Source organism: Abramis brama (genome assembly GCF_963993115.1).
Source record: "Abramis brama genome assembly, chromosome: 5".
NCBI lineage: Eukaryota > Metazoa > Chordata > Actinopteri > Cypriniformes > Leuciscidae > Abramis > Abramis brama.
Genome location: NC_139967.1, coordinates 11,446,919 through 11,466,965, shown reverse-complemented (window position 1 = coordinate 11,466,965; position 20,047 = coordinate 11,446,919). Strand labels below are relative to the sequence as shown.

The 20,047-nt window shown below is 36.1% G+C and overlaps 1 protein-coding gene across 4 annotated transcripts in view; it reads right to left on the bottom strand.

Moving 5' to 3' along the window:
* Nucleotides 1-773: 773 nt before the first annotated feature.
* Nucleotides 774-20,047, bottom strand: part of LOC311083258 (uncharacterized protein) — a 72,472-nt gene continuing 53,198 nt past the window's right edge. For 2 of the 4 annotated variants that reach the window (XR_014606256.1, XR_014606257.1), the window contains 10 exons: nt 10,489-10,577; nt 6,861-7,007; nt 6,496-6,619; nt 6,139-6,183; nt 5,984-6,055; nt 5,478-5,625; nt 5,292-5,348; nt 4,612-4,704; nt 4,322-4,481; nt 774-2,416 (listed from right to left, as the gene is read on the bottom strand). Coding sequence is in view for 1 of the 4 variants with exons in the window: in XM_084114670.1 (XP_083970796.1) it covers nt 2,131-2,416; nt 4,322-4,481; nt 4,612-4,704; nt 5,292-5,348; nt 5,478-5,625; nt 5,984-6,055; nt 6,139-6,183; nt 6,496-6,619; nt 6,861-7,007; nt 10,489-10,577; nt 11,579-11,605; nt 11,772-11,792; nt 14,002-14,040; nt 14,227-14,253; nt 15,470-15,490; nt 15,798-15,812; nt 17,822-17,848; nt 19,593-19,622 (1,428 nt within the window). In the remaining 3 variants the exon portion in view is untranslated. Of the gene's footprint in view, nt 2,417-4,321; nt 4,482-4,611; nt 4,705-5,291; nt 5,349-5,477; nt 5,626-5,983; nt 6,056-6,138; nt 6,184-6,495; nt 6,620-6,860; nt 7,008-10,488; nt 10,578-11,578; nt 11,606-11,771; nt 11,793-14,001; nt 14,041-14,226; nt 14,254-15,469; nt 15,491-15,797; nt 15,813-17,821; nt 17,849-19,592; nt 19,623-20,047 lie in introns of those variants that run through there. The other 2 variants (XM_084114670.1, XR_014606258.1) reach the window with 2 other exon arrangements.

Here is a 20,047-nt window from a genome sequence, read left to right as displayed (position 1 = left end):
GAGAGAGAGAGAGAGAGAGAGAGAGAGAGAGAGAGAGAGAGAGAGAGAGAGAGAGAGAGAGAGTACTTGTTTAACTACTGTCATTAAACACTTTTCCATGTTTCCAATTTCCAGCATATTTCCAGTAAGCATTTATAAGAGTATCCATGTTTGTCCATATATACTTGCTATTTACAATTCTTCATCTGCTGGAAAACAACAAAGAACAACAACGTTCAGTTTTACAAAAAAGCAGACCAATGACCAACCCACCCAAAATGTGGAAGTGAAACAATTTGAACGTGACGCCACAAAGATTGCTCAAAATGTATTTCATTCACCACCTATTAAACATATCCCATATCAAAATGCCATCATTAAATGCAAATACATGATCTGCATTATACAGAAGTCAGTCTTACCTCAATTGCATTGATTTTTTAAAACAGGTCACCTCATTAAAAGCAGGGGTCAGGGGAATTATATGGCCTGGTTGTTCTGAACAACAAGTTGGACAAGGCTGGACTTGCCATACTTGAATCAGATTCCTTTAGAGGAACTTCTAAAGAGAGAAGAAACACTATAACTGACATGCAAAACAACAGAAGAGAGGAAATCATTTAAAAGGAAGAGCCAGTCATACTGAGAAGTAGAAAGTTTAAGCGTAGGCCTTCCAACCACAGATCTATGCTTCCAAACACAAATATCAATGCTTATTAGCAGCACATTGATGTTTGGAGAATGAAAGATGTAACAGACCAGAAGATTCATTCTTAGAGAAACACACAAACACACTAATTCATAAATAATTTATAAACGAATTCAGAATATCAATTCAATCTGTGATCTCCTTCATAATTTAAAATACATAAATAGCTTTCCACATATTGACAAAACATAAAACATATGACCAAAAGCTAGAATTTACAATAAATACATGCACATGTGGTAGTCGTCTTTAGAGTTTGTGTTTACACCTGTTTGGTTGTGCAAATATTACAAACAAAACGAAACATAACTATTACACCTCAAAAAAAGAGAGCATACAATCTACTTGGCACAAGGTAAACAAAGTTTCATACAGTACATCCCTTCTCATCAGCTGGCACTGGTTGGCCTATATTTGTCTTTTTTATTTGTGTATTTATCTGTTTTGAGACATCTGTGGGAAAAAAAACTACGGGAAATAACCATGATCTTTGGAGCATTTGGAGAGGTCGGACCACAACTGAACCATCTTTCAAGTAAGACAAAGATGGTGAAGGTATTACAGATAAGATTTCAGGATCACATTAGTGAACAGACCACTGAAGAAAAATGTGCATATGTCAATCAAAGGATAGACTGTATGTAAATAAATCTTGCTAGACCAACAACAGTAGACTCCCATTCAGAAGGCCACAAAGAATGAGCCCATAGACTCACGGTTTGGCAAAACTCTCGCATCTTCTTATATTTGATCTTTTTCATAATGTCACTGATATCTTTCTTTACAACGTGCTTGAAATAATCGCAAAGCAATCATTAAAGTCGGCATGAAACGTCTTTTCTTCCATATTGTGACGTATATCTGAGTGAAACTGCTTTTCGAACAAGAACAAATGTAGGGCGGGACTTGATTTTGTCCATGATGAATTGATTGGATCGTTGTCATTTACTATTGCAGAAATCTCATGTGAGATGACCGGCCTGTCCCGCCCAGTGATTAAATTTCCATGATTTTTCCAGTCGTTTGATTAACTAGATCATTTTTGTACAACAAAATTGTACAATAATATTTCTAGTTGACAAAATATTTTAGTGATGACTACCTTTTTTGACATCACACTTTGAAAATTCCCTGATATTACCAGATTTTCCATGGGACCGTGGGAACGCAGTTCTCAGTGCGAGCACTCATCTTAGTAGTTGCTCCTCATGAAGAATGATGCAAAGCCAGTCAAACGATTACATGACACTTAAGGCTTTGAATAAACATGCAAGGTTTTATAAACAGTGTAAGTCCTTGTGCAATCGGTTTGTGAAGGCTTGTTTGTCTGTCAGATACAGTTAGGAAGTCTTTCATTTGCCTCAAATGATCAAAGTCTCTGTTTTAATCAGTCCACTTTCATCATTTTGGCCGACTGAAGAGGTCAGCCTTCTGCTTCATCTTCACCTCCCCTCTTCAACAGGTCTGGTCTCAGCTTTTAGTTTGACGAACTCTTTGGCAACCTCATCAGTCGAGCGTTGAGAGAGGATTCGTAGTGCGGTGGTCCCGGTTTCATCTATGTTGATACGCGGGCCCAAAGGGCACCAGCACACGCAGCTTTTCCGGTCTGCTACATCACGCAGCTGCAGTACTGCGATCCCCACCACCCGGTCCGCACGACCAAAACAGTAATCCTTCACCGATATTTGAATTTCATAGCAGTCCAGACTCATGCCTTTACCCAGCACACTGAGATTGAGATAAAAGGAGGGAGAAAATACACATATGAGTAGAACATTCTCAGTAATATGACTTAAAAAAAACTGCCACCAAGTACTAGTGTTGTTGTTATGGAAAACGCTGGTGTTTCAAACCACTAGGGCTAGTGTGCGGGTAGTTGACTACTTCAACCACTAGTTGGCGCTGTCGGAAGACATCGAGTACTTGAGCGCGCAATAACCATATGACACAATTGTGTTTCTGAACGCAAACCAGCGAGCCATGACCGCGACCAAAGAGCATGCGGCAGGAGGACGATGACAGCGAATAGACTACATGAACTTTGTCTTATTCTATTATAAACTATTTTGAACCGGTTGAGTCAAGATCTAAGTGATGCAAGTACAGATCCCTATTGTTTTTTACTGTTGAAGACCTGTGAAATGCAATATGAAGAGGCTAATGTTGTATAATACCAGTGCTGGGTAGTAACTGATTACATGTAATCTGGATTACAGTGTGTAATCAGATTCCAAAAATTTAGTACTTGTATTAGATTATATTACGTTTTAAAATGCTCAATCAGATTACGGTTACTTTTTTATGGATTACATATTATTCACACAATGGTAGTACATTTTTCATAATTTATTGATTCTTTATCGCTTTTTTTCGCCTTTTTCGTCATTTGCTTAGTTGGGGACATTTAATTTAATTCAACAATATTATTGATCTGCCTGCAATGACACCATTATATGAGAACTGAACTGAGCTGGACAATGACATCACGGTTTTCTCCAGAGAGGCTATATATATAAATTAACTAAATTAATAACTTTTTTACAACAAAAATGAAACATCACTGAACTTACTTAAGCTGGACTGTGACGCTATTTTCTTCTGGAAACAAACGTTGTTGCATTATTTTCCTGTTATATTTGTCAAGCTGCTTTGAAACAATCTGTATTGTAAAAAGCGCTATATAAATAAAGGTCACTTGACTTGACTTGATTCTTATATTTTCCTTTCTAAAAAAAATATTCATTTTAATTTTACATTTTTATGATTAATTAATCATTAGCTTTTCATCAACTCACAATCCCCCTGCAGTTCTTTCATTAACCTCAGTTTGGGAAACCCTGGCATAAAGTGATGCTTAATGCATTTCATGTTGTTGAAAACAAAGAATGGAAAATATTTCTCTTTCTTTTTTTTCTTTTTCTTTTCTTTTTTTTAATATCTATATGGTATACGATAATTACATTCAAATGTAACAGACTATAATTTGCAAGTAATCTACCCAGCACTGCATAATATCTCTAGGCTAACTGTAAAAATGAATTTTATTAATACATGTATTCACATATTGTTCGACGTCAAAGACGCAGATGTTAAGGTTATAACGTTGCGTGTCAATTTACAACGTGTTAATTTGCCTATGTTAAATATAATTTGAAACCCGTTATTTTAATGTTTGTACAATACATGTAAGAGACATAATTGTAACAAACATTGGGCTGCCAATTAATAAACACTAGTTGATATGAACTATTTTTGGTTACACTTTATTTTAATGTGTCATTGTTACAGTGTAATTATACATTTAAGTACTGAGTAATATTAATTAACTACATGTACTGTACTTACTAAAGGGTTAGGGTAGGATTGGGATTTGGCTTAGGGTTAGTTGCATGCAATTTAATTTACTGTTATTACTACGGTAAGTACATGTAACATATGTAACAAGGACACTGTAAAATAAAGTGTTACCCTATTTTTTTATTATTTTATGTAACAAGTCACAAACTCAAGTAGGCTAACTCGGGTATTGTTTTGACAAGTAAACCGACTAGGAGATATCAGTAGGCGTGCAGTCTCTACAAACCACACATTTAAATAGAGAAACATTTACATATGAGAGTTGTTTTCACTCACAATTGAAATGCCTCATTGTACTTTGCAGTCCAGCAGTTGTTCTTCGATTTGGTTGTGAATTTCCGTTTCTTCTCTGAGAGCTGTGGGCCGACCAGGTTAACCTCCACAAATGGACGAAACATCCCTGAGGTCTGCCATTTCATGTCATTTACTGCAATCACTGAAAGAGAAAGAGAGAACGAGTTTGTAAAACGATGTCAGGGGTGTTTACAGGATTAAATCATCATCTCACCAGGCACTTAAATGCACAGATGAGAAAATGTATCTCTTCTTTCCTGTAGTGCTCTCACCTCTGACGCAGAGTTTCTGCTCAGTGTTTCCAGCTGGAGGCGACAAATCCAACTGAATTACTGACTCCCCTATCGGCCGCTCAACCCCGGAGCCTGTCAATCAAACCACTTCATTTCACAAATACTGTACATTCAACTTATACATTATATGCATATAAAAAAAAATCTGTTTTCACTTTTTATGATTGTGATTAAAAATATTGGAATTATATGGAATGGATTTCAAAAAAATTAAGTAAAATGTGCTATTCAAAATTATACTGTAAAACCAAGCTGAAAGTATTTTACTCTACTGATAGCTAGATAGTGAAGCATTATCAAATTAACCAAAATCTTTATTAACCAAATATGTAATGAGCAGGGGATCTGTTGCAACAGAAATGCATTTTCTCCTAAAATTCAAAAAAATATAAAGTATATAATATAAATATTGAATAATATTAATAAAAAATAATAATTAAGCAACACAACCGTTTTGAACAGCAGCAAATCCACATATTACAATGATTTCTGAAGGATCATTTACACTGAATACTGGAGTAATGGCTGCTAAAGATTCGTCTTTGAAATCACAGGAATAACTAACATTTATAAAACACATTAAATATATTAATAAAAATATGCTAAATAAAAATATTTTATGAGCGAGAAATTTCATCATTTTGACATTTTCGGCCCACCTCGGTCAGGTCGAACACTCTCTTTGGGGGTGATCCTGATGCCCATTCCATTTTGAACTGCGAGAAGAAATGTTTCATTTAAAAAAAGTCCAGCAAATGTCAAATAATTTATATAGATTGTGTGGCCATGTGCAAAGGCTGATAAAAGTCAGCCAGTGAACATGTGTGGATGTGTATGTATCTCACCCTGAGCATGTTGTGTTGTCACAAACGTCTTGATAAGAGCATCTGTGGTCTGTGTATATAGGGAGAGAGCGTAACGCAGCGATGACAGCTCAGGGCTCTTCTCCAGATACGCTTTTTTTAAACCATTCCCACCAGCATGGAAAAACAGCTACCCAGCAGCAAGTTTGAGAGAGAGAGAGAGAGAGAGAGAGAGAGAGAGAGAGAGAGAGAGAAAATTAGCATGAATTTCCTACTGAAAAAGGTGCTACAGAGAGTAACTTGTTTTGTCTGACCAAGTTACTACGTGTGAAATGTCAAGCCTGTGGTGAGCAGCTTCCTCAGATTGTATTCTTGAATTCTCTCTCTCCTACCCACACACACTTTCATTACACACACACAATTGGAAGAACTCAAACCCCCGTGCAGTGTGCAACATGTTGACTTGCTGTGACAGTTCTGTTTTTAAGCAGAAAGCCAACACTTTAATGTGTTGTAACTCAGCGGGTATGCCGTATCCACCAACACACCTTGATTGCGTCCAGTGCTGCCTCCATGATCAAACATTGCCTTGGAGACAAGCTCTTTGGCTCCACCCCTCCCTACAGTGAGAGAGAAACATTAGCCTCACACAGTTTCTTAGGCTATAGATTATATGTTTTACCCCTTTACTTATGGTTAATACCTTTAGTTTGGACAGTTCCTTAGCAGCAGTAAGAAGCTGAGCTCCCTGTAGTAAAAACAAGAACAAAACCCAGAATATCTCAAACATCTGACTGCCAGTATTGGCTGAAAAATATTGTGTGTGTGTTAACTACAGGGACAGCATTATGGTCATGATGTCTGTTCCAGTACAAGTTCAAGATGCAGTCACAATTTAAAAATATCTTTAATTTAAAAAAACTGGACAAATGGCTGTCTGAAAATCCGACCACGTGTTACAACTTAAAATGGTCATCATGAAATTAAAAATGAGGACAGAGTTTAGCTTTTGGTGTCTAACACTAAACATCATGTGTACATGTCCTGTAAAATAACTCACTATACTGTCGCTGCTCTGAGGTAACACAATCGTTTTCTCCATGCAGATCAGAACATTTTTCCAGAGGTCCTTTAGCACACGCTTCAACACAGACTTCTCACATGAGTCTGCAAAGATGCTGAGGCTGCAACACACAATCGCACACAGACATGCATGTAAAAGTTACATTTGGGGAATTTGTGAGATACAGTACAAAGACATTCAACTCATGACAGGTTATTATTCCACTTTCCTCTGCTCTTGTTCAGAAAACCAAGTGTGCAAATAAATAGGCACGCATGAAGACCCTTAATGTGGAACAAAAGACAAGTGATCTGAAACGGAATTGATCTAAATGTAACTGAAGGGAGTTGAGCTGAACTGACTTTGTGTCGAGGAACTCCATAAGCGGCCGCAGTGCATTGTCTGCATCAGCCTCCACAGTGTTACGAGTGTTCTGATTCAGAGGCCCTTTAATCTGGTACAGGATCTCCGCCATCTGGCGCATACATACGTTTATACGAGCCTGGAAACTATACATACAGACAGAAAGAAACTGTATGGGAATAAAGACTGAGGATTCAAATTAGGCCAACAAACAAGATGACTGATTATGACAGCATTTCCAAAATAGTCTTTTGTAACACTTTTTATAAAGTCTGTTTATATTACATTCAATTATATAGCTGTAAGAGCACTCAAAATGAATATATAATAAAATAATATCAAATATAAAATAAAATAGTATAATAGCATTTACAAACATGCATAAATGTAATAGTATATACACTCCAGGGCAAACAAATGGCCCAAACCAAAAATGGCATGATATTTAGTGGTCTTTTAATGGTCTTGACCATTCTAATCGAAATTCAATTCTAATTTTACAGGAAGAAGAGTCGGTGTTGTTCCACTCAATGTTAATGTCTTCAAACAGTTCATGAGTAGTTGTCAAATGTCTCCCAGTTCGTTTGAGTTTGATGTGAGACAAAATATTCACTGTAGGGTTCAAATCTGGACTCAGACCAGGCCAAAACATGAGCCTGATGGAGAAGCCACTTCTTAGCTGTCTTTGCAGTTTGGGCAGGAGCATTGACTTGTTGAAAAATATATAAATACTTTAGATAACAACTTTTCATTTGTGGGAAGCAAGCCATTCTGCGATATTCTCCTGAACTCCAAAGCATTAAATGACTTTTCACAGTGAAGCATCATCAATACCAGCAGCTAAAAAGTCTCCCACACAATGACACTCTTCCTCCATGATTCACAAGGGTAGAGATGCATTTATTATTATATATTTCTCAGATGCTTTCTTTGGAAGACACGGCTCTGGAGCATCGCCATGCAACTCGAGTTTCATTGTGATTCATCACTCCACACACAACTTCCCATTTTCAGCCAAATATTTCATTCTGTCTTTTTTTTTTTTATAAGTTATGATTTTGGAATGATTTTGTGCCTTTATTAGATAGGACAGAGCAGACGACACAGGAAAGCATGGGGCGGAGAGAGAGGGGGACTAGATCGGCAAAGGGTCGACGGCAGTGATGCGCGGGTCAATGTATAAACAACCCGCACCCGACCGACGTTTTCAACTAACCCGCCCGCAACTCGGACCGCAAAAAAAGAAAAAGAAAATATTGTACCCGACCCGCTTCCTGACCCGCATTTTTTAAAAGTAGTAAATGCTCATCGTAGCGTCATTGAAAAAAAAAAGAGAATATATTCTAATTTTGTCAAGAATTATAAAAAATCTTTATAAAAAATAAGCTCATCATTTGTACTAAAATAGTCTAAATGTTTAGTTTTAAAAACAATTTTAAAAAGCTGGCTATGTCCATTTTGGTGTTTCTGCGCAAGTTCAGCAGACAGTCAGGTTCAGGTTTGTTCCGATCAGAGCTCGTGAGCGGAGAGCGCATTTCTGAATATTCCGCTCTGCTCGCTCATTCCGCTCAGGGTCGCTCGCTCAACCCAGAATGGCCTGCTGGTTCGAAGATATGTGGAATAAGGGCTGCCTCCGACTATTTTTTTTTTCTAGTCGACTAGTAGTTGTTCATTTAAGCCATTCGTGGACAAATCGCCCCTTTTTATTAATTTAATTACTTAAATAGGCTATAGCCTACAGGATAATAAGCGTTATGACCGCACACATAAAGCTTGCCACAAAGAACCGGTTAAAGTAATGATTATGAATGTGTCTAAATTAGCAAGGAGACATTTAATTGTTTAGTAATAAACTGGTGTTTTCTGTGTCGCTGCAAAGATGAAGTTGACGATTCGGACTCGCCATGAACGCCAGAGAGAAATGTACATTTCATATGGATTACATAATCAGAGAGTAGCCTATTTATTTTGGTTTGAATATTTTCGTTTAAAAGTAGACATTTCAAACTTTCTTTAATATATAGCCTATATTTCTCAAATCTGTGAGGCACAAGCTGAGTTTCGGCGCCCTCCAGTTCACGTGCAATGCAAGTGATCGTGCCGGCTCCTTATTACATTGTCTGCTATATATTTGCTTCTAATTCATTAAATACAGGCAATTGATTGATAAAACATTGATCAAAATTAAGATACAATTTATACAAAACAAAAATCTTTTAAAAAGAGTTTTCTATAAAACAAAACTTAATGAAGTCGTCAAAATCATGTTTTACCAAAAACAGCGCCGTTGCTAGGAGTGCGCCAGCGCCTCTGCCTTTCAGCGCCTCTGCCTCGCCAGTGGATGATAGCCCTGAAGACGCCTAGCAATGATATACCTTTAGTGGTAGTATACCTTTAGTTAAGTTATACCTTAAGAGTCTTCGTAGCGCGCAAAGAGACAATGTTATCGGAAAATGCAGCCCAGGTATGATGCGTATGATGTGTAATGGAGATTCCAAAGCGCTCTTCTTTGGTCAGAACCATGGAGAGCGATCACGGATAGGTATGTCCTATGCACCGAAACTTTTAACAATGCAACAAAATATTTAAAGAGCATCAAGCTATTAAAATCTATACGCACAGATAATATAACAGTAGGCTATATTAGTCAATATTTTTTTATTAAGTTAAGCAGTGATTGGATAACGTTTTTTATTTTTTATTTAACGTTTTTAATTTAAGGCCCACCCACAATTGGTCTGGCTTATCCAAAACTGGAATCCTGGCGCCGTGCCTGGTTGGTCGTGCCAGTTTTGTGGCTATCAAATGTGTAAATAGCATCGCAAGAAGTACACATGACAAAGCCAGCACTTTGGTCATCATCTTTCATTATTTCGGCAAATGTCTCCCACACTCCCACAGCTTCCACTCCCCAGTCTTCACCTTTTCTCTTGCCGCCTCCATCTCTACCTGCAGACTGAGCTCGTGCGTCATCGTACTTCTTGCCAGTTATTCAGCCAATAAAGTGTAGGCCTATGTATTTCATTGAAAATTGTGTCTAGTACTATATAAATTACAAAGGTTTAATTGGCATCTTTATTTCAAACGACCCGACCGACCGCGACCCTAATATCATTAAAAATATTTTTAAATATTTTTGGATGACTCATAACCGCAGGCACCCGCTCATTTTGGATCAACCCGCGCATCACTGGTCGCCGGAGGCGCAACTGCGCCATATATATATATATATACAAGGCTATTGGTGCCAACAACTTCATTCAGTCTTTGATGTTTTTCCTGAGACAGCAATGGCTTTTTAAGTAATGCATTTGCTTAAATGTTGCTAATTTCCTGACCAATAGTTTGTGGTTAAGGCAATTAAAAGCTTAGTGTTTAACCATTTTGGGCTTGGTCCATTTATTTTGCCCAGGAGTGTACAAAACATAAATTGTTTAAAATGCAAAAAAACAACAACAACAACAAATAAAACAATGCAAAGCAACACAACACACAAAAACAACAAAAAAAGTAACCTACTTTCTGAAGAAGCTACTATGACAAAAGGTGACATTTCTAAGCAGAACACTCAGAAATACTGTAATAATGACATTCAGATGAAATTCAGGCACAGAAAATTAAGTTTACCTCTTGACAAACATGGCACTCAGGTTATCCAGAACAGAATTAAGCTTCCCTTGCAGATCATTGAGGATATCTGCAGCCTCTGTGTCGAGCTGTTGAGAGAGTAACAAGTATACACACACATATACACACACACGGGAAGAAGTGTCAGTTTAATTGAAAATACGGCACTTAAACTAGGCAGAGGCGAGGAGAGGAGAGGATGTAGGGAAAAATCCCCATGTCTGTTTGTCATGGTTCTGCAAGCGCATCAGCATCATGTAGGTGAAACAAATTGGATACACTCTCTATTAAAACCATTTTTCAACGGTAAGAAATATCTTCAGCAATATATCTGTCAGATCCAGCAACAGTTTAATTAAAGCAGGACTAAAGCATACCAAGACAAAGAGTGCAGGAGCTACTTTTTTCATTCCCATAATGAAAAACAGTAACTATTGTTTATTCAGTTTAATGGTGCTGAAGAAAGACAATTAAAATATATCGCACAATATCGACAGTGGTTCTGGCAATCAGGGTGGTAAAAATGAGAAAACTTTCAAGTAGGTCTTGTTTGTTCTTTGTCTTCTAGTCTATGGCTATTAAAATCTGAAAGCATCACTAAAAGGGTTAAAATATGGCACATTAGCATCTTTATCTACACAAGAAAATGGCGCCAAAAAGTATTTGGACACTTTAAATCACAATATATGAATAGATAAAGTATCAAACAAAATGGTATTATATTAAAGAAAGACAGCAAAAGTACAATTTTCAAGCAAAACATTTTACAAAAATATCTTAGTGTTAATAGTATAAAATAACAGATATACTTTTATTTGGACACTCTGGTTGTAAAATTTAGTGGAAATTGTTACATTTTTAATTGTGGCTTAAGTGAACAAATACATCTGGACTTGCACTAGTAGGGCCAATGAATGCACAGAACTGATCATAAATGCATGCGTGTCTGTTTGCATAATGCTATCACAGTGATAGGGAAAGTCTCTGGAGGAGGGAAGAGATAGCCAGGCTTCTAGCAAAACAACATGACACTGTCTCATTCACACATGCATACACACACTCACACACACACACACGATGATTATCGCACCTTTTTTGTGTCGACTGTTGCCTCTTTCTACCGAGAGACAGAGTTAAAATAACACAGGAAAACAAAAGAAAAGGCAGAGAGAGAAAAATGATACAGCTCAGCAAATCCTCAATGGCACAGATGCTTCTGAATGTTAGAATTGAGATATATGCAGGAATGTTTAAGTTTAAACTGAAAGAGAAACATCACACACCTCGTTTCCCTCATATTTGGGCTGAAGAATAAAATAAATAAAATGGGAAAAAACAACAACATTCAAAGTCAAAGTCAAACTCAAACTCCAACAGCATCTGAGTATCTGATAGTTCTGATGTCTAATCTACAACGGGAGTCCAAAAGTGACTGGATCTACAGTAACTCCTCCATACTCCACTGTGGATCTACAGTAACTCAGCTCATATCACCATCTCTGAGAGTAAGCGAAATCACACGTGAAAAAATTATTATGTGAGTTTCAGTGGATAATGTGTTGTGTGATGTGAAGGAAGTGACGGGCAACTAGTTTCTTAGTAAGGTTATGGTTTGTGAATGCAGCTGTGAGTCCAGAAAACATGGTGTCAGTTCAGGAAGAAAAATCTGAATATGCATTCATCCCTACTATATTACCGTTCAAAAGTTTGGGGTCAGTATGCTTTTCAGAAATTTTTGAAAAAAGTATCTACTGCTCACCAATGCTGCCTTTATTTGATCAAAAATACAGTAAAAAACTAATTAAAAAACACGTTTTCTATTTTTATATATTTTGAAATGTAATTTACTTTACATTTTCTGTTTCTTTGAATTTTCAGCATCATTACTCCAGTCTTCAGTGTCACATGATCCTTCAGAAATAATTCTAATATGCTGATTTGCTGCTCAAGAAACATTTCTTATTATTATCAATGTTGAAAACAGTTGTGCTGCTTAAAGGGTTAGTTCACCCAAAAATGAAAATTCACACGCTTTTTAAGCAGAATTACTCACCCTCATGTTGTTCCAACCCCTTAAGACTTTTGTTCATCTTCAGAACACAAATTAAGATATTTTTGATTAAATCTGAGAGCTGGCTCACTCCTTCATAGGCTTCTATGTAATTGATATCTGAATACAAAAAGTATTCTCGTCGCTTGATAAACTTATGGTTGAGCCACTGTAGTCACTTGGACTATTTTAAACATTGTCTTTACTAACTTTCTGGGCCAGCAAGTTTCAAGCCTATGAGGGAGTGAGACAGCTCTCAGATTTCATCAAAAATATCTTAATTTGTGTTCCGAAGATGAACAAAAGTCTTACGGGGTTGGAACAACTTGAGGGTGAGTAATTACTGACAGAATTTTCATTTTTGGGTGAACTAACCCTTTAATATTTTTGTGGGAACATGATTTTTTGATGAATAGAAAGTCCAAAAGAACAGCATTTATTTGAAATTGTACAATATTATAAATGTCTTTACACTTGTGATCAATTTAATGAATCCTTGCCCGCATAAAAGTCTTAATTACTACTTCTTTCAAAAATAATTATATATAATGTCGACTCTTCCAGTCCAACTGGGTGGTTTTGACTAGTCATGGGTCGGTCATGAATGTTTTGTTCATTTTGAATGATGTTTTTTTCTTTTAAATGACTTGTTCATTTTATCATAATTGTGCATATTCAAAATCCTTTCAATCATGAATGTATGACTCTGCTCCAAATATGTACCAGGGTGAATAAATCCTTTTTGTTTCCTGTAAATAGCCTACATATCTGTCACATGAGAAATTAATAAAAAGACTCAGACCAAAAGAGGCAGAAGGGGAGGTGAACTAATACTTTTTGCATAATTTGTCTTTGGTTGCATTTTAATGATTTGCAAATTCAAAATATGATCAAAGATTGAATATGTGGACAAATTTGGCTATTGGAAATATAATGTTATAATTGAACTCAAACTTCACATCACTAATTTTGGCCTAAAGTAAGTAGCAAAGTTGACCAGAATTCAGTCAAAATTCTGGCGACACGAGACTACCTTAAACTACCCATAAAAATACATGGATATTCCTACATGGACTTCTGCTCAACAATAACGCTCTAAGACAACAGAAACAAGTTTAATAAGCATCTGTTACTGTGTTTACCAAACCAATGATCATTTATTCACTGACAACAGCTAAATCATATTGTTTGCCTGAGGCACATCATTATTTAAGCTTTGAATTATGGGTAATTGTTTCACATCAGGGCACAAGAATCCTATTCCACCTAAAAACAAGACTCTGACAATGAGGTACTGAAGCCCTAGGGACAGGATTACAGCAAAACAACACACATCTCTCCTTCCCATCAGATTTTATACACACACTTGATCCTCACACTAATGAGACCTGGTTCAATCATGTTTCAGAAAGTACCACACACACACACACACACACACACTCCCGCAAACATCAGCTTATTACCTCGGCTCCATCACCCACCTCTGTGGTAGTGTTATCATCCTTGAGACAGAGAAAAAAAATTATATTCAATATCACACAGAGTCTTGTTGATCCAGAAACTATGGGGCAATGCTACCACAGTAAAACACATAGGGAGAGAGAGAGAGAGTTTGTGTGTGTTTGTGTGTTTTTGTGTGTGTTTGTGTGTTTTTGTGTGTGTGTGTGTGTGTGTGTACGCGCACAAACCTCCTTCTCTTTGTCCTTCTTTTCCCCCTGATGCCAGAACATGGAAACAAACACATAATGACTCACAAAAACATGGAAATATACATACAATATAGGAACTATAAGCACTATAGGTCAACTCTAAATGAGCACATATTATACATTACATAATGCCTTATAATAAACATTGTAAGACATTGTATCATTTATAAATAACTGTAACAGTTAAAGGGTAAGGCAAGGGAAAGATGGTCCTCTTAAGAACAGTATGTATTTAGTGCTAAATTGTAATATATTTAGAGATGACTTTAGCATCTACAGAATGATGATGCATCACTCAATATAATAATGGAAATAAATGCAAACATTTTGCAAACATTTGGTTATTATAGCACACAATTATCTTTAAGATGATCCCCTAACTGAGCCAAGAAGCTAAATATTTTAAATATCTCTGATATCATTTTTAATGACTAGGTAAAAACATATATATCATGCTCTCTATCATTTTATTTGATCAAAACACAAAACAAAACAAAAAAACAGAAACATTGTGAAATATTACTGTTTTCTATTTTAATGTAATTTATTCCTGTAACGGCAAAGCTGAATTTTCAGCAGCCACTACTTCACTCTTCAGTGTCACATGATCCTTCTAATCTCATTCTAATATGCTGTTTTGGTGCTCAAGAAACATTTCTTATTATAATCAATGTTGAAAACAACCGTATTGCTTAAAATCTTTGAATAAACCGATACTTTTTTTTCAGGATTCTCTGATAAAGTTCAAAAGAATGGGCATTTATTTCAAATAGACATTAAGGACATTAATAATGTAAAAAAAATTTAGTGACTCCTTGTTGTCTCAATTCATTGTAACATATATAAAACTAAATAATAACACTACATGCCACTGGGGACCATCTGCCCCATTTCTGAGGGGTGCAAACTTCAAAATAATGGAGTGGTACCATTTTTAAATTGTTGTTCTATGTGCAACATGTAGCATCTTGCAGCACAAACACTGTGTTTTAGGATGTGTCAGGTTAGGACTACTTAAACTTAAAAAGTCATCTCAAGACTTTGCATTCTATTCTATGCTTTCAGCTGCACTCCATCAAGTAGTTTTTGATGGATTATTGCTGTCACTTCAGAGTACTTGTGCTCATCCCCAGGGCTGTGACCACCATAGACATTCAGGTGATAAAATACACAAACTTTAAGTAAAGTACAGAACAACCCAAAATACTGTAAGTGCACGCACCTTTTCTTTCTTCGCAAGAGACTGTAGAAAGTAAGAACGAATAAAGAGCCAATAAGAACAAAAACAAACCAAGAAGAACTTTAAAGATCTGATAAATGTAAATACACACATAGACGAACTCAAACACAATATCTTCCGCATACAGAATTGAGGGAAGGAAAGAAGGATGTAAATGCATAATTCTACTGGGAAATAAGAGGAAGAAGTTGAAGAAACTGGCTTCCTAAATATTTGATTCATTTGCACAAAGCATCCGATACGACGACATGGACTACTACATTACGACGGTCATACATCAAACTAAAGCATTTAGCTCACATAAACCCACCTTCTGCCTGTCAAGCTGTACATCCAGATGAAAGGAGAGATGGTGAAAACAACAGTCAATAACAGATGGATGAATGGCAGGGGGTGAGGGTGACAGAGAGATGAAAGCTGAATTTCTGAACAGGAGCATCTGAATGCTCAAGGGGCTGTTCACATAGTATGTGTTCGTGCATTAAAAACATCTAGACGAAGCAGAATTGAAAAATTTGCCTAATCACAACAACCAGAATGCAAAACGGCTGTGTGACATGACAATAACAGCAATCAGAAGATATTTGATGTTTCATTTAAAGAAACTGACTAACAAAACGTCAAAATGCTCACTGGAGTGGCAGGAATAGATGTTTTTTATCGTCCCAACTGGTTAGGGCAATTGGGCCCAGATTAATCTGATTTAAAAATGACATTCACCCACCGCACTGCATTTTTTTTTTCAATTATGTAAACTTAGTTATTATATGGTAATACTGCATCAAAGGTTTGGTGTCGGTAAGATTTTGTTTTTTAAAAAACGCTCACCAAGGCTGCATTTATTTGATCAAAACACAATAAAATAGTAACATGAATTATTAATTAATTTATATGAATATTAAAATTTTAAATATAATTTTTATAATTTTATATATTTAAAAAAAAATAATATAAAAATCACTGGCAAAATCATTTTAAATATGCTGATATGGTGCTAAAGAAACATTTCTTATTATTATCAATGTTGAAAACATTTTTGCTGCTGTCACTTTTGATCAGTTTAATGCTTCCTTGCTGAATAAATGAATTGATTTCTTTATAAAACAAAAACAATAACAAATAAACTTACTGACCCCAAACTTTTGTATGGTAATGTATGTTAATATAACAAACATATTATAGTACTGATTGCTTGTAAGATAAATGATGTTTTAATCAAATGGGTATTAAAAGACTCTGCCTCTGTATTTCTTTCTTTCTTTCTATCCCACACACACACACACGTCTGGTTCGCTATCTTTGTGGGGATGTAATGGTTTTTATACAGTACAAACTGTATTTTCTATCCCCTTACACTAACCCTACCCCTAAATCTACCCATCACAGAGAACTTTCTGCATTTTTACATTCTCCAAAAAACTCATTCTGTATGATTTATAAGCTTGATTCCTCATAGGGACCACAATTTAGGTCACCACGCCGACACGAGTCCCCATGAGTCTGTGTGCATTCAGGTTGAAGTCCCCACCGGAAACAACACAACACAACACAACACAACACATTCATTGAAACAATGCAGTCTCTAGCTCCTTACCCTAACCCAACCCATCACAACTAAGTGCCTAACCCAAACCTTTACCTTTAACCTAATAATAACCTTATCCCTAGAACCAAGCATTAACCTTCAAACAGGCCTTTAAAGGGGTCTCAGAAAGTAAGGATCGGACAAAATGTCACCACTTTACTCACTTTGTCCTCACTTTGATGGTATAAAACGCAAACTGGTCCTTACAAAGACAGTTGTACAAGTACACACACACACACCATACCAGTCAAAAGGTTCATTGTTAAAGAATATGACCATGCACACTGAGAGACTGGCAACACCTGACTCACATAAACTCAAGGACAGAGGAAGATTTGTCATCAAAGCATCATCTCTAAAATGCAGAATTAATTGAAAACTGCCAGTACTGTACATGTCTGACTTTTAAAATGGCTGGACACAATAACACACTCCACACGGCTAAACACTGACACATTACTGTAGGTGTGGACACTAGAAGAATGTCTGCTAAGCCTTAAAACTGCCACTGTTGTATTTCATTTCTTTGGAGTGACATGTGACACCACAGTATTAAACGCAACTAATCTTTAGTTAACTAACTATTATTATTGACCACTTTTTGTATACAATACTGAAGGGAGGATAGGAAACGATGGGAATAAAAGATAGTCAAGGTAAACAAGGCACAAGGCACTGACCAACTGGGTTTCAAAACACAATACAGCCACTAGTCAAATGGGTTCACTATCTTTCTTTACAAAACCAACCTTATTCTCCTTCTCTTTGTTGTCAGTCTACAGATAAAAATATAAAAATATATCATACATTTTCAAATTACAATCCAGTGTGCCACCAATTAGAAACACCAACCAACTCAAAAACGCTCCTTGATTTGAGTCTTTAAACCCCCAAAACACTTACAACAACTTAATATTAAATACACAGATAAAAAAATAAATGAAAAATATAAAATGTTCATTATTTTGTGCAGTCTGCATAGTTTTATGGCTCGATTCACTAAGGGAAATATGTAAATCAGATAAATTGTATTGCTATTGTGCTAATTATTGACGAAGCTGCTTAGACATACACTCTAGTTTCTAATTTTTTTTGTTTAATATTTTTTTCTTGTGTTTTGACCGGGACCTAAGTACTTAGTTTCGTTCCTTCATGTGAAAATGTGTATGGAATGACAATAAATGAACCTTGAACCTTGAAATGAGGCAAACAAAAAAGACACCAATTTCTGTAAATAAGGTGCAACATAAACCTAGTTTACACAAAAAGGAAGTGTGTTTGTGCTGAAAAGACTGATGATGACTTAAACAGGACACGGATAGCAGATCGTGTCTGATTTAACTGGATTGCGGGTGGTTAGTGAATAAGATGCAGGAGCTTGTGCTGAAATACCACGTGCAAACGTGTCACAACTCAGTGAATTCACCCCTAGAGTATTTGATTTCTATTCAATGGACTTTCCAGATCTTTTATAGTGTAACTTTTCAGTATGTAGAGTTGTGTTTTAATTGGACTGTATTATGTAATGATACCTAGCTGCAATCATTAACATCACAGCTGGAGCCTAGAACACAAACTCCACAGGACACGTCACACAGAGTACTCACACACCTCCAATTAAAAATATAGCATTTGTATCTAATCTAATCAATATTGATATCTAATCAATATATTTTAACCATAACTCTATTTACTGTATGAACACAGAGAACCAACATATTTTAGTCCTCACTAATGCTCTTATTTAGAGTTATTGCTCTTTGTGGGATACAGGAATCAACTAAGGCACAAATCCTTTTAAAGCTTTAGTGCTACATTAAATGATCTGGTTGCGATTAACAGGTCAATTAAGCTTTAATGTGCACGACAGAGTGTGACTGCAATCTAAAGACCCGTCTGGTCTATATTTGACTTCACCTTTAGTTTTAAAGGAATAGTTCACTCAAAAAATGTTACCATTCTGTTTTAATCCCTGTGTTTAGTCTTTATTCTGGCTGGATTCAAAATCGCATACTTCCCTACTAGTTGGTGAAAAACAGTATGTGACAAAAGAATATGTCCAAATTCATAGCATTCAAAAAAGACTGAGTAGGTAAAAAGTACCCGGATGACCTTCTTCCGCCGAGATTCTGCAGTGTGCATACGATGGACACTTTACTATCCCATGAGGCCACGGGAGAGGATTTGTGAATGGCAGTGAAGCAACGTAACTGACGCTGGTAGGTCACATGTCAATGACAACATGGCGAATGTAGTACATCCGAATTACATTCATACTACACACATTCATACTATGTAGAACATACTTTTTTATCGGTCGCAAAGTAAATACTTGTTCATAAAAATGACCTACTCAAGAGAGTTTGCAATTTCGTACACAGCCACAATCTGCCCTTGCATTTCACAAAAACAAGACATGAATGAAATGAGTAAATGAAAACCTGATAGATAACTATATATCAGCACAGCTTTTAAATTTTAGTGCATCTTCTAAAAAGTGCTGACGTTCTCTTAACGTACCTCTGATCCTTCTGAATCCGAAATTCCAGACTGATAGGAAAGAAGTGGATACAGAATGCAGACAAAAACATAAATAAACAGAGAAACTAAACAATTAAAACACTGATACACATTAAAATAAAATGACAAGAACATATTGAAATTAAATGCAGCTTCAATTACACTACAGTTAAATGTTTGGGGTCAGTCAGATTTGTTTTTTATTTTTTAAAGAAATTAATACTTTTATTCAGCAAGGATGTATTAAATTGGTCAAATGTCACAGTAAATACTTTTACAAGGTAAAAAAAAAAAAAAATCATTTCAAATAAATTCCGTTCTGAAAAATGCATCATGGTTTCCACAAAAATATTAATCAGCACTACTGTTTCAACATTTACAATAATAAAAAAAATGTTACTTGAGCACCAAACCAGCAAATTAGAATGATTTCTGAAGGATCATGTGACTGAAGA